The 15160-nt window shown below is 42.1% G+C and overlaps 1 protein-coding gene across 1 annotated transcript in view; it reads left to right on the top strand.

Annotated features, from left to right (window-relative positions):
* Positions 1–336: 336 nt before the first annotated feature.
* The window catches only part of tbkbp1 (TBK1 binding protein 1), a 119031-nt gene continuing 104207 nt past the window's right edge, over positions 337–15160 (top strand). The window contains exons 1-4 of the mRNA XM_048614803.1: positions 337–414; positions 4781–5025; positions 10633–10752; positions 12228–12332. Of these exons, the coding sequence (XP_048470760.1) occupies positions 4801–5025; positions 10633–10752; positions 12228–12332 (450 nt within the window). The 5' untranslated portion in view covers positions 337–414; positions 4781–4800. The remainder of the gene's footprint in view (positions 415–4780; positions 5026–10632; positions 10753–12227; positions 12333–15160) is intronic.

Here is a 15160-nt window from a genome sequence, read left to right as displayed (position 1 = left end):
TTAGGCTTTCGCCCCCTAAAATTGCTCAGTGTGAGGTTTCCTTGAAGATCTGTATAGCTCATTTCTACACTAGGCATTGTGTCTTCCAACTAACCCATGAGGATTCGAATATTTCACTTTAATCTAGAAAATTAACAGCTAAAAATCTTTGTTAAATGTTCTTGCTGGAAGCAGTCACTTTAATATTTCAGGGTTTCACAAACAGCGAAAGGAAATACTATAATTAGAAATTGAAAGTACAACAGTAATAACTGGAGTGTGGTTGAAACTAAAGGCAGTTCAGACCCTGGAGCCAGGCCTTGCATAGCTAATGGTTTTTGTTTTGTTTTTTTAAAATGTAAAAACACAGACAGGCCTGAAAATATTCAATACCAGCAATGAAGAATCTTGTATAGTCTGATTGCCAAGTAGACAGTAAGTATTAATCGTTTGAGCTTTGGAGCGGGTTTAAAAGTTACAATAGGGGGTCGATGGCTAGGTTTATAAAGTTCTTGCATTGTAAGCAAAACATTTTATTTTGTTTGAAGGCCATTGAATTTCTTCGGTGGAGTGTGGGCATTTACTGCTCATCTCTAATTACCCTTGAGAATGTGGTGGTGAGACGTTCTTTAGCCATTGCAATTCATTGTTTATCATACCATTTAAGAGACAGAATCCATTATCCCTGAGCAACTGAGAACTGGCTCCCTGCCAATTGTGGTTAACCCATTTTTGTCAGCAAAAATGTTTATTTCTGAATTCAGAAATCTTGATTCGAAAGCCCAAAGTTTAGGTTGTATAGAGTTGTAAAGAAGAGGGAACAACCAGTAGTTGTTAAATAAGCCAAGCTTAAGTTTTTGATTGTAGAAGGTGTAATTGTGTTTAACTGGCTAAGGAAAGAAATTATCATTGCCTGTGCCTTTGATTCTATTCAAGGCCATGAGTTTCTGCCATGGGTTTTCATATGATTGAACAGGCCGATTCTTGGCCCATAGTTTTGGCCTCATGGAGCAAGACATCCCACAAGGTGGTGGGATCTGGATTGCAGGACCTGCTTCCTTTTCTTTCCTTCTCTGCCACTGTTCCATGTCATCATTGGGACTCAAAGTGTGATGCAGCTTGATTGTTAAGTTCTGAACGATTGGTAGCATGTTCCTTTCCAGGACATTAAGGTCAATGCCCCATGCTTCAAGGGGAGTTTGTGAGGGGCAGGGAAAATTCCATGGTCACTTGTTCAGAAATAACATCTGGTGTGTCTACCAAGCTAGAGATCTGTCAATTTGTTTATTGATGAGTGTAAGACCTGCTTTCATTTTAAGAGCTGAGACATGGAGTTGTTGAAGGTCTTCCTTGAGAATATCATTAAGTTGTTGAAGGAAGGCAAGAATGAGCAAGGTTTCACATGTTTTAGGTTTGGAAAGGAACCAAGTAGCAGTAGGAGGATGTATGATGAGTTTTGCTTTCATTCTGAATCTAGAGACGCATGCTCAAAATCTAATGCTGCACTGAGTAAGTGCTGCATTTTCAAAGGTGTGGTAATTACAATGAGACATTAAACCAAGACTGTCGAGCGCATGTAAAAGATCTCATGGCAGTATGTGGAGCAATGACGGAGGAGATATTTATCCCTCAGCCAACATCATTAAAACATGCACAATATCTATTTATCATGAGGCCATAAGAAATAGGAACAGGAGTAAGCCATTCGGCTCTCCAGCTTGCTTCACCATTCAATAAGATCATGGCTGATACATATTACTCACATCCATTTTCCTGCCCTTTACACATAACCCTTGATTCTCCTATTGATCAAGAATCTATCTATCTCTGCCTTAAACACACACAAGGATTCTGCTGTTACAACTCTTAAGACTGAACCCTTTGAGAGAAGAAATTCCTTCTCATCTCAGTCTTAAATTGGTGCCCCTTAATTCTAAGACTATGTCCTCTAGTCCTAGACTCTCCCATGAGGGAAAACATCCTCTCAGCATTTACCCTGTTGAGCCCCTTAAGAATTCTATGTTTCAACGAGATCATCTCTCATTCTTCTAAATTCCAATAAGTTGGGTCCCAACCTGTTTAACCTTTGCTAATAAGACACTCTGTCCACACCGACAATCATCCTCGTGAATCTTCTCTGAGTTGCCTCCAATAAATAATATCTTTACTTAAATAAGGGAACCAAAATTGCTCACAGTGCTCCAGATGTGCTCTCACTAAAACTTTCTACAGTTGCAGTAAGACTTCCCTACTCTTACAGATCAAAACCCTTGAAATAAGTGCAGCACGGTGGCTCAGTGGTTAGCACTGCTGCCTCACAGCGCCAGGGATCCGGGTTCGATTACCACCCTCAGGTGACTGGCTGTGTGGAGTTTGTACATTCTCCCCATGTCTGCATGGGTTTCCACTCAATGCTCTGGTTTCCTCCCACGGTCCAAAGATGTGCAGATTAGGTGGATTGGCCATGCTAAATTGTCCATAGTGTTCAGGGATGTTTAGGTTAGGTGCATTAGCCATGGGAAATGCAGGGTTACAGGGAGAGGGTAAGGGGATGGGTCTGGGTGGGATGCTCTTCAAGTCCAAGGTGTGGACTTGTTGGGCCAAATGGCCTGTTTCCACACTGTACGGTTTCTAAAGGGTGAATATTCCTTTAGCTTTCCTGATTAATCGCTGCACCAGTGTGCTAGTTTTCTGTGCTTTGTGCACAAGTACCCCCAAGCCTGTTGCAACTTTCTGCTGTTTTTCTCCATTTAAATACTGCTTTGTTCTTTTGTTCTCACATCCAAAATGAACAACTTCATATTTCCCACATTATACTCCATGAGTGAGTGACTCATTTCCTGACTCTCCAAAGCCTGTCCACCATCTACAAGACACAAGTCAGGAGTGTGATGGAATACTCCCTACTTGCCTGGATGGGTGCAGCTCCAACAACACTCAAGAAGCTTGACACCGTCCAGGACAAAGCAGCCCACTTGACTGGGACCACGCCTGCAAGTGTCCCCTCCCTTCACCACTGATGCTCAGTAGCAGCAGTGTGTACTATCTACAAGATGCACTGGAGAGATTCATCAAAGCTCCTTAGACAGCACCTTCCAAACCAACAACCACTCCATCCAGAAGGACAAGGGCAGCAGATGCACGGGAACACCACTACCTTCAAGGTCACCTCCAAACCACTCACTATCCTGACTTGGAAATATATCACCATTTCTTTACTGTTGCTCGGTCAAAATCCTGGAGTTCCCCTGCTATGGGCAATGTGGGTCCACCTACAACATGTTGTAGTTCAAGAAGGCAGCTCTACACCACCTTCTCAAGGACAACTAAGGACACACAACAAATGCTGGCCAGCCAGCAACACCCACATCATGCGAGTGAATACAGGAGAGGCGATGGCCTAGTGGTATTATCGCTGGACTGTTAATCCAGTGACCCAGATAATGTTCTGGGGACCCTGGTTTGAATCCTGCTATGGCAGATGGTAGAATTTGAATTCAATAAATATCTGGAATTTATGAATCTAATGATGACCATGAATCTATTGTCGATTCTCAGGAAAAACCCATTTGGTTCACTAATGCCCTTTAGGGAAGGAAACTGCCATCCTTATCTGGTCTGGCTTATATGTGACTCCAGACCCGCAGCAATGTAGTTGACTCTGAATTGGCCTCTGGGTAATTATGGATGGGCAATAAATGCTCCCTAGCCAGCGACGCCCTCATCCCATGAATGAATAAAAAAAAATTTTAAAAATTGCCAACTCTTTTTGCCCACTTACTTGAACTATCAATTTCTCTCTATAAGCTGTCTGTATTGCTCTTGCAACTTGCCAGTCCATCTATTTTTGTGTCATCTGCAAATTTAGCTACAGTACATTCACTTCCTTCCTTTAAGTTATTACTTTATATTGAAAACAATTGTAGTCCCAGCACTGATCCCTGTGGAACCTTACTCTCATTGTTGAATCTGGTAGTTCGCTGTCCACAAAGTACTATGGGTCTTCCTTTACTTTTGTGTTTTTTTCCCTTCTTGGGTTTTGAGCATCATTGGCTAGGCCATATGGGTGATGAGTTACCTTGACAGAGCATAGCCATCCATCTAATTTAAGTACACTCACAGTGCTATGTGGGAGGGAATTCCAGGATACTGAGACAGAAACAGTGAAGGAACTACAGTTTGGTTCCAAATCAGGATGGTTTATTACTTTGAGGGAAACTTGAAGGTATTTATGCTTCCCCTGTAATCCCTGCAGTGTGGAAACAGGCCATATGGCCCAACAAGTCCACACTGCCCCTCCGAAGAGCATCCCACCACCCTTCCCCTGTAACACTGCGTTTCCCTTGGCTGATCCACCTAGCCTACACATCCCTGGACACTTTGGGCAATTTAACATGGCCAATCCACCTAACCTGCACATCTTTGGACTGTGGGAGGAAACCAGAGCACAGCAGAAACAGGGAGAATCTGCAAACACTACACAGACAGTCGCCTGAAAGTGGAATTGAACCTGGGTCCCTGGCGCTATGAGGCAGCAGTGCTAACTGCTGAGCCACCGTGCCATCCCTACTTTTAGGGAGTAGAGCCCATGGGTTTAAAAGGTGTGGTCAAAGAATCCTAAGGAATTTCTGCAGTGGATCTTGCAGTAAACAACTACATTTCAAGTACAGTACTTGATAGCATGAAGTGATTTGGTCAGTCCTTGGGGTTTGGAAGATGCTATGTAAATGCAAGTCTTTCTGTTTTGATTACATGTATATGACAAGTAGGAAAGTGATATATCTCACCTCACCTTTAACAGGTCCCTGTTGACCTGCTGCTATGGATTCATTCAACTATGAAGACGACATCAGTATTTTAACACAAGATGGGCAGCAGGATGATACAGAGTGGGCTGATGCATCTAATACAGACCTGACAGTTGAGGAATACTCCGCATCCCACTACGCACTCATCACAGCCTACAATGATATCAAACAGCGATTGATCAGCATGGAGAGAGATAACTCCACCTTGAAGAGGAAGCTCAGACAATACGATCTCAAGGTAAAGCCCTCAGCATCAGGTTCCATTCTTTGGAAACCATGGGAACTGAATTAAGAACTGCCTTGCCTTGGAAATTGATGTTGAGTTTTAAAGTTAGTTCAATTCAGGGTACAGAAGGGTACAGCCCTGCTTTAATGAGGGAGAGGAAAAAAATCAAGTCTTTTTGTGCTTTAGGGAATGTTGAGCCAGTTTAGTCTCAGTAAGAGATTTGGAAGTTTAGATCAAAACACATATTCCACGGACGTTAATGTGCTGATTTACCGGAAATTTAATGCAGGTGTTAGCTGTAACATTGCATAGTCACACTTTCACTCTTCCATGTAAAGGTCTTTAACAGAATATGATGAAAGTGAGCCTTGCACCTGATGTCAAAACATTCCTTTGTTAACATATCCGACTGATAAAGACGGAATATACCGAGATAGAGTGGAAATTATAGGCATCCCGGGTGGGTTGTGCCCATACCTAAATATATCATTGTGTCAGTGAATAGGTTACTGTGTGATTGTGTGAAATTGGGTCACACTTCATCCATCTGAGAGATGAGGGAAGCCCAGGCAGTGTGCGCATGTGAGCATTTCAGATCTATTTCAATTTATTGAGAGATTGGGAGGTGGGGAGATGAGACTTGATAGTAATTAGAGATTGGAAACTGGCAATCAAAACCCAAAACTGAAATGTGTAATTTACAAATGCATTTGTATTAAAATAGAAACAGATGCTAATAGCTCCAGTTATGCAACAGTGGATCAGAACAATTAATAATTATTCCAGTCCAGCTTCAGTAAGATGTAGAGCAGGAGTAGGCCATTCAGCCCATCATGTCTGCTCTGCCATTCAATGAGATCACAGGTAATCTGATAATCCTCAACTCCACTCTTCAGCTTTTTCCCCATAATCCTTGATTCAATTACTGATTAAAAATCTGTCTACCTCAGCCTTAAATATTTCTAACACTCCTTACCTTTACAGTCCTTTGCTAAAGAATTCCATGGATTCACTGCCCTTTGAGAGAAGAAATCCCTCCTCATCTCTATTTTAAACGTATTCTGAGATTATGCCCTCCAGTCCTAAACTCTTAAACATCTACCCTGTCAAGTCCCTTAAGAATCTTTATATGTTTCAATAAGGTCACCTCTCATTCTTCTAAATTTCAATGAGTACAGGCCCGACTTACTCAACCTTTCCTCAAAAGATAGTCCCTGCACACCTGTTATTGGGCTAGTGAACCTTCTCTGAGCTATCTCCAATGCCCATTTATCTTTATTTAGATAAGGGGCCCAAAACTTTTCATGTCATTCCAGCTTGATCAGAATAGTATAGTTTATAATATATGGCCAGTATATTTTAGGAATGTACATCATTAACGTTTTGGGTCCGGTATGATGACTCTTCAGGGGAAGTTCAGATCTGTTCTGAAGAAGAGTCATACCGAACTCAAAACATTAACACTGTTTCACTCTCCACAGATGCTGCCGGATCTGCTGAATTTCTGCAGCTTCCTCACTGTTTGTTTCAGATTTCCAACATCCACTGTAATTTGCTATGATTGCTCCTAAATACATTCTTGTATATTTATTCTGGCCACTTCATTAGCACACTAATCCATAAGTGTCTGTCCAAGCTATAAATGACCCAATTTTAAAATTCTCATTGTCATGTTCAAATCCCTCCATTATCTTGCCTCTCCTTATGTCTGTAAACTACCTGTAGCTCGAAGGTAAATCAGAGATATCAAATATACAATACTCTGTTCTTGTATTCCCTCCTTACGCCCCTCCACCTCTCCTACTCATTCTCCTTTAAAGTCATCTTTAAGACTCACCACTTCAAAAAAGATGTCATAACATGACTTAGAAAGAGTCATAAAGTCATAGAGTCATACAGCATAGAAACAGACCCTTCAGTCCAAACAGTCCACACCGACTATGTTCCCAAACAAAACTAGCCTCTCCTGCCTGCACTTGGCACATATCCCCTCAAACCTTTCCTATTCATGAACTTACCCAAATGTCTTTTGAATGTTGTAACTGTACCCGCATCCATCACTTTCTCTGGCAGATCATTCTACGCACTTTTTACACTGTCTGTGTAAAAAAGTTACCCCTCATTTCCTTTTTTAATCTTTCTCCTCTCACCTTAAAAATATACACCCTAGGTTGAAATCCCCCATCCTACAGAAAAGACCCTTGTCATTCACCTTATCTATGCCTCTCATGATTTTATAAACCTTAATAAGGTCACCCTCAACCTCCTATATTCCAGTGAAAATGTCCCAGCCTTCCGGTCTATTTTTATATCTCAAACCCTCCATTCCCGGCAATATCCTGGTAAATCATTTCTGAACTCTCTCCAGTTTAATAATATCCTTCCTATATCCGACCTGAACTGTACACAGTATTCCAGAAGAGACATTAGGACAGGTTTTAAGAAGGACATGGAAAGTAAGAGGGATTCAAAGAAAGAATTCCAGAGCTAATTAAATGGATAAAGACACAGTGCCAGTAGTAGGGCCACATAGAATACATAATTGGAGGATCGCACAGTTTCCTGAACGTTATGTGAGCTACAGGTAGTTTACAGACATAAGGAGAGGCAAGATCATGGAGGGATTTGAACAAGACAATGAGAATTTTAAAATTGGGTCATTTATAGATTGGACAGACACTTATGGATTAGTGTGCTAATGAAGTGGCCAGAATAAATATACAAGAATGTATTTAGGAGCAATCATAGCAAATTACAGTGGATGTTGGAAATCTGAAACAAACAGTGAGGAAGCTGCAGAAATTCAGCAGATCTGGCAGCATCTGTGGAGAGTGAAACAGTGTTAATGGTTTCTAACTGTGCTGGATCTTTATTTACAAAGTTATACACAAAGCTTAAAATGTCTACACCCTCATGCTTTTAGCAGCTTCCAACTTCTTTTGTACAGTCTGTTTACTTTGCTCTGAGTCAATAATCCAGGCTTAACCAATCAAGCTCAGTGAGCATGGGTCAGTTATCAAATTAACATAATCAAACATAGACCAGCTGAATCAAAAACAGAATGTACTGTGCAAATTCAGCAGATCAACAGACCAAATGAACACCACACGGTTGCCTAAACAGCCAATGTGGTGAAAAAGAGGTGGGGCTGTTTGAAATGACTCCACAGAGGCTGATTTCCCATTACCAAGTCACCCTTTATTTACATGTGGTGAGTTCTTGACACTGATTCAGCTCCCTCAAAGCCAGCAGTCAAAGTGAACAGAATTGTCTGACTCTCCTGTTCTTATCTGTGAGCCAGGGCTCCCTGATTGGACCAGACTTACAGTCTCAATCAGGGAACTCATATTCTATGAGGTCGACCTGGCTGACCTCATTACAATCACTGCAGGGATTATGTTTAATTGGCTAGTGTCAGATCAAAGGAGATTGGGACAGGAGAAAGGTTTTAGGGATGGATATTTTTCTTTCTAATTTGTTTATATGATGTGAGCATCATTGGAAAGGCCAGCATTTGATGGCCTAAACTGCCTTGAGATGAATGGTTTGCTAGGTCATTTCAGAGGGCAGTTAAGAGTCAACTACATTTCTGTCACTCTGGAGTCACACATGGGCTAGACTAGGTAAAATAATTAAAGATTTACTTCCCTATATAATATTAGCGAAACAGTTCTGGTTTTGCATCAATCGATTATAGTTTCATGGACACCATTATTGAAACTGGCTTTTAATCTCAGAATTCATTAAAAGTGCCTTTGTGGGATTTGAACCCAGTCCTTCAGAGCATTGGCCTGAACCTTTGGATTATAAGACCATAAGAAATAGGAACAGGAGTAGGGCGCTTGGCCCCTCAAGATTGCTCCACCATTCAGTAGAATCATGGCGTTTTCCTTGATTAGTAAAAATCCTGTCATATTGACAATATGCCACCGCTTCCCCCATGGAAGGTCAATCCTTGTCTTTGACACCAACAGCTCCATTAATTAAGATTGTTGGTAACGGTGTTACAAGTATGTGATTGAGTTGCACATATTAACTGTTCTAAAATGAACAGCTCCTCATGGCGTAAGATCCATCTGGTAGATTTGCTACCACTGTCCCCTTCCTATTGGGGAGCTACAGAACTCTGTTGGCCTAGCATGGCCAAGGAAAACCACTCAGTAGCCACAAGAAGAGGCTTTTGTCTTAAATAAGATGCAGTTTATTGCATGAAAGCAATGACACACAAAATACATTTGGATGATAGACTTTGTCACAAAGACTTGATAGGAGGCCTCAATATTATTATTTCGAGACTCAAAAGCTGTTCCCCCAACCAAGTCCATATGATAGCATTAAATGTGACAGTGGTCAATACGCTCTTTAGCACTAACCCTTGAAACCTTTACACACTAGGAAGATCTTTGCTCCTTCCTGGGCTAGTTATTCTAAGCCTAGGGACAAGATGCAGTCAGCATGGCTGGGCCAGGAGAGACAGAAGGAATAAATGAAACACAGTGCCCACATCTGATTGCTATAGAGTGACCCTTGCTGAATTAGGTACATGCACCTGGGAATGAGATATGCATGGACCAGACAAGGGAGAAGTAAACTGGAGTTGGCGTCTGGAGGAAACAATACTGAAGGCCACACGTAGTCTTTGGAATTCTTTACCCTTCAGGCCAGTGGAATCTCATTTGTTAAGTCATAGAGTTTTATTATATGACTGAAGGAGACCATTCAGCCCAATCAGTCTATCCCAGCAAACAACGAACATCTTCAGGGGTCTAAACTCGAAACCTAGGAGAGGAAAGGCGGGAAACTCAGCTCAAATACTGTGTACGACCAAAGTTTTTCATCCTTGGTTACACTGAGATTAGACCCACTGGAGCCCTCTGTCACTAATCTTTGCCGAGTCTTGGGAAGATATTCCGTTTGCTTGGATCCAAAGGTTGGGAAAGTGCCATTAGGGATGAAATGAATGAAGTACGTTCTCATTGAAATGCAGAAAATTCTGACTGGACTGGACAGGCTACATATAGGGATGGTGTTACCCCAGTTGGGGGGATCCAAAACAAGGGGACAGGGTCTCAAGATACCCGGTAGGCCCTTGTAGACTGGGATGAGGAGAAATTGCTCACTGAGAGGGTGGTGAAATTGTGGACATCTTTACCACAAAAGGCTATAGAGACACTGCTAGAGGTTGAGGGTTCCAGGGGCATGGGAGAGAGGGAATGTATGGCGTTGAGATACAGGATCAGCCATGGTGACGTTGAATGGCAGGGTGGGCTCAATGGGCTGAATGGCCTCCTCCTGCTTCGATTTTCTTGTGTTTCTCTGATGCTGCCTGCCATGTGCCAGGAAACTGGAACATTTCATCAGTCTGTAGGATTGGGGGCAATTAGTGTAGTCTGCTGCCCACATTCTGAAACATTCAAGATGGAGGTTGATACATTGTTGGATATTATAGTGATCAGGTGGATAAGTGAAGTTGAGTCTGAAGATCAACCATGATGTTGTCGAATGGCAGTACAATGGGGCTGAGTGGTTTCCTTCTGCTCCTAGATTCTTATGTTCTAATGGTGCCATCGCTAACTCTGTTCCCTTCCCTTCTCTTTACCATTGTGCTTCATTTCCCAGTTTTCCTTGTCAAATGAGCTTGTGGATGATAAGAAATTGCCCCAGTCCTTGCTTGACATTACTTTGCTGCGAAATGAGAACACTCGGCTGAGGGAGCAGCTGGAGCACTTCAGAAACCAGGTTTGAATCTTGTTTGAATTCCTCAAATGCGTTTCTCCTCCTCTTTCTCACAAAGCCTTGCCTGCCTTTGCATATTGACCCAATAAGTAACTAAACCTTATTGATCCCAGGAAGGCTACCCATTCAACCCCAGGCTTGTGCTTCTTTTCCATGAGGTCAGTGGGAATTGGGGTAGGTCCCAGTTCTTCAGGAAGGCGAAAGATTAGCCATGATCACTGGTTTTGACTGCTGTGCAGCAGCGCCCCCGGAAGCTTCACTGGTGATAACAGGATTGAGTCCATCTGGGGGATAGTAAGACCTGCCGATGCTGGAATCTGAGATAACACAGTGTGGAGCTTGATGAACTCAGCAGGCCAGGCAGCATCAGAGGAGCAGGAAGGTTGATGTTTCGGGTCGGGACCCTTCTTCACATAGTTTATCCAGGCCCAGTTATTTTCAGGGGGAAGTAAAAACCACTGCCAACTGAAGAAGGGTCCCGACCCGAAACGTCACCTTTCCTGCTCCTCTGATGCTGCCTGGCCTGCTGTGCTCCTCCAGCTCCACGCTGTTAGCTTTGAGTCCAGCTTTTGCTGTGGAATAGTTTGACCCTCACCACCAAAGCTGCTGGGAACATCGGTCACTTTGATAGGATACACCTGAGTTGCTGGGAATCTCATGAACAAAGAACCAACAGCTTCAGGTATGTAAACCTAACAAAAGAAAGTCAGGACACCCGTCTCAAATACTCTGTACAACTAAAGCCCTGATGCTGTGATCATTGGCTACATGGGATTGTTCCCAATAATGCCCTCCAACATGAATTTTGGTGGGCGTCGGCACAAGAACTAGGAGCAGGAGTAGGTCATTCAGCCCTCTTGAACCTGCTCCACCATTCAATAGATCATGGCTGATCATCCAATTCAGAACCCAGTCCCCACTTTCTCCCTATATATCCTTTAGCCCTGAGAACTATATCTAACCTCTCGAAATCAGATGACTTTTTGGTGAAACTATACTTTTTTTCACATAAACTGTTTATATTTTTGTTTAGATTGAATTTCTGAATTAATGGGCGAAGGTTTAGATGGAGTGGAAGCCCAAATGCTATAAATTTAAATTCCATTGGTTTTAACAGTCTCTCTCAGGCCAGAAAGTGTGACGAGCATACAGACTGGTAAAGAAAACTGGAACCCACTGACTAACAGCACTGTGGGAGTCCTTGCACCCCGTGCTATATATTGATTCATGAAAGCAGTTCACTACCAACTTCTCGAGGGTAATTAGGGACAGGCAAAAAACACTGGCTTTGACAGTAACACAAACATCCCCAAAAAAGAACATTTCTAAAAAGTGCTCACTTCAAATGGCATATGAAGGCAATAAGACTGGAACTCCTGGATTCAATAGTTTTGTATAACAAGCATACTCCCCTCTGAGCCAGTTAGATTCCCTCATGTCTCTCATCAATTAAACACTTGTTTTTAATTAATTTTCAGCTTCGAGACTGTAAAGAAAGGGAGGATCACCTGGATGAGGTCATTAAAGCTTATGAGAAAATACGTTCTGAGAAAGATGACCTACATCAGCAATTGGAAGAAATGGTATGTGTTTAATATAATATTACAACTGATTTCTGCTGTTGATCTTTGACATTTTCCTGTTGTCTGAAAATGAATTGGTGCTTGTCAGAATAATATGACTGAGGAAGAGGATAGAATAATAAGTCATGGCAGTCAAGTGATGTTCTACACATTGACTTCTACCTCACCTACTGTTTAAAAAAATTGAAGGTTCATTGGATTAAAGGACTGTTATTACATTGAATAAGTCACTGGTTAAATTAGTTTAAGCACTGGTCTGTTATTAATTACAGCAGATTTTATTGGCACCCTTTAAAAACAGATTATTCTCAGGAAGTTAGCCATTTGGAAACAAAATTGGCTTGAAATCAGGAGACAGGGCGTGATGGTGGAGAGTTGGTTTTCAGACTGGAGGGCCCTGAACAGCGGTGGGTCACAAGGATCAGTGCTGGGTCTACTGCTTTTTGTAATTTATATAAATGATCTGGATTTGAATATAGGAGGAATGTTTAGTAGGTTTGCAGATGACACCAAAGTTGGTGGTTTAGTGGACAATGGAGAAGGTTATCTCAGAGTACAATAGGACCCTGATCAGATGGGCCAAGGAGTGGCAGATGGAGTTTAATTTAGATAAATGTGTGGTGTTGTATTCAGGAAAAGCAAATCAGAGCAAAACTTATACACTTAATGGTAGGGTCCTAGGGAATGTTGCTGAGCAGAGAGGCCGGGGAGTGTTGCTGAACAAAGAGGCCTTGGAGTGCAGGTTCACAGTTCCTTGAAAGTGGAGTCACATGTGGGCAGGATAGTGAAGAATGCATTTGGTACACTTGCCTTTTTTGGTCAGTGCATTGAGTACAGGAGTTGGGAGGTCATATTGTGGCTGTACATGACATTGGTTAGGCCATTTTTGGAATACTGTGTGCAATCCTAATCTCCCTGCTATAGGAAGAATATTGTGAAACTTGAAAGGGTTCAGAAAAGATTTACAAGGATGTTGCCAGTGTTGGAGGGCTTGATCTGTAGGGAGAGGCTGAATAGGCTGGAGCTATTTTCCCTGGAGTGTTTGAGGTTGAGGGGTGACCTTATAGAGGTTTATAAAATAATGAGGGGCATGGATGGGGTGAATAGCCAAAGTGTTTTTCCCAGGATAGGGATATCCAAAACTAGAGGGCTTACATTTAAGGTGAGAAACGAAAGATTTAAAAGGGACCTAAGGGGCAATCGTCTGTGTGGAGTCTGCACATTCTTTCCGTGTCTGTGTGGGTTTCCTTTGGTCTCTCTGGTTTCTTCCCACTGTCCAAAGATGTGCTGATTATGTGGATTGGCCATGCTAAATTTCTCATGGTGTGCAGGGATGTGCAGGCTAAGTGCGTTAGCCATGGTAAATGCAGGACTACAGGGATGGTGTAGTTCTGGGTGGGATGTTCTTTGGAGGGTCGGTATGGACTCAGTGGGGCAAATGGCTTGCTTCCGCACTGTAGGGTTTCAATGATCATCTGCTTCAAATGTCTCCAAATATGCAAAGTCTTCTATGTCTAAGGAGAGCCAAATGTAGTGGCAGCTAACTTGGTCCAGACAATTTGGGAACTTCCTAGTATGTTCTACATAGCTTGTCAGCAGGCAGTTCTTTAATAAGTGAGGGGATACTTCAAGAAGCAGTTTCAACTCATTATTCACCTCTGTAGTGTAGTGTTTCTGTGGCTAATTCCGGTCTCATTGGAGCCACTTTGTTGGAAATCATAGGCTCACAGCCAACCTCCAGATGAATGGGCAGAAAATCACAGTGGCTGTACTGCTTGCTGGGCACCTAGAATTGGCCCTTATTTATTGGCAATGCTTTAACGTGGTTTGAAGTGTTTAATTTTGAGTGTGTGCTGTGTACAAACGTAAAATTTTACTGAATAAGAATGTGCTAAAAAAGATTAGGCAGTTATTTTCTTATAGCTTTAGATGTCAGTGAGTAGTTCAAATTAGTCCTGGGAAGAATTGTAAAGATATTGCGGTATTGACCGTATTCCTCAGGTGAAGTTTGATGTTTTCATTTGGATTTAAAGCTGAGGCTTGACATATGTAAACATGTGGAATGAGTAATATCCGATTATATTGATCAGATATTAATATCTCATCAAACAAACATACGACAATAACGGCTATTACTGCCAATGAGCTCCGGTTGTAGGAATGATTTCATGTGGCGTCCAGTCTGCACTGTATAGTGGTTATGATTTTGAGGTCCAGCATTGCCATGGCAACCTGGGCAATTTGTGAGCCAGCATCAAACAAATGATCGAGTGACTCAATAAATGTTCTTCTGTGAACAAGGCCCTGTCATCCCTGTAATAAAAGCAAAATACTGCGGATGCTGGAAATTTGAAATACAAACCGATAGTGCTGGAGAAACCCAGCAGGTCTGGTCCATCTGTGGAGAAAGAAACAGATATGACTGTTCTTTGGAAATGTTAACTCTGAGTTTCTCCAGCACTTTCTGATTTTAATCCTGTCAACCCTCCCTGGTCTAGCCAACATGTGACTCCCTTCAATGCCCTTTGACTTTGGTCAATTGTGAAAAGAAAACCATTACGATTTGGGTTCCCAGCTCTGACTGGACATATTCCTGAAGTTTTCATCACTTGACAGCCTGTCTCCAAGCACCCACCCCACATTCTTGCCATACGTCGCCCAATATTGTCCATTCTTATGCACGCTGCCTTCCTAGACCAATCATGAAGTGAGTAAATTCTCCGTTATTCAATTGGATAATACTTAACCATCCGTCAAGTATCTTTTTCTCTCTACGTCCAATATTTTGAGAACGAATAAACAAAAGTATTCAAAGAAAATGTTTCTAA

The sequence above is a fragment of the Rhincodon typus genome, chromosome 30 (genome assembly GCF_021869965.1).
Source record: "Rhincodon typus isolate 14 chromosome 30, sRhiTyp1.1, whole genome shotgun sequence".
NCBI lineage: Eukaryota > Metazoa > Chordata > Chondrichthyes > Orectolobiformes > Rhincodontidae > Rhincodon > Rhincodon typus.
This window is presented reverse-complemented; position numbering and strand designations above follow the sequence as displayed.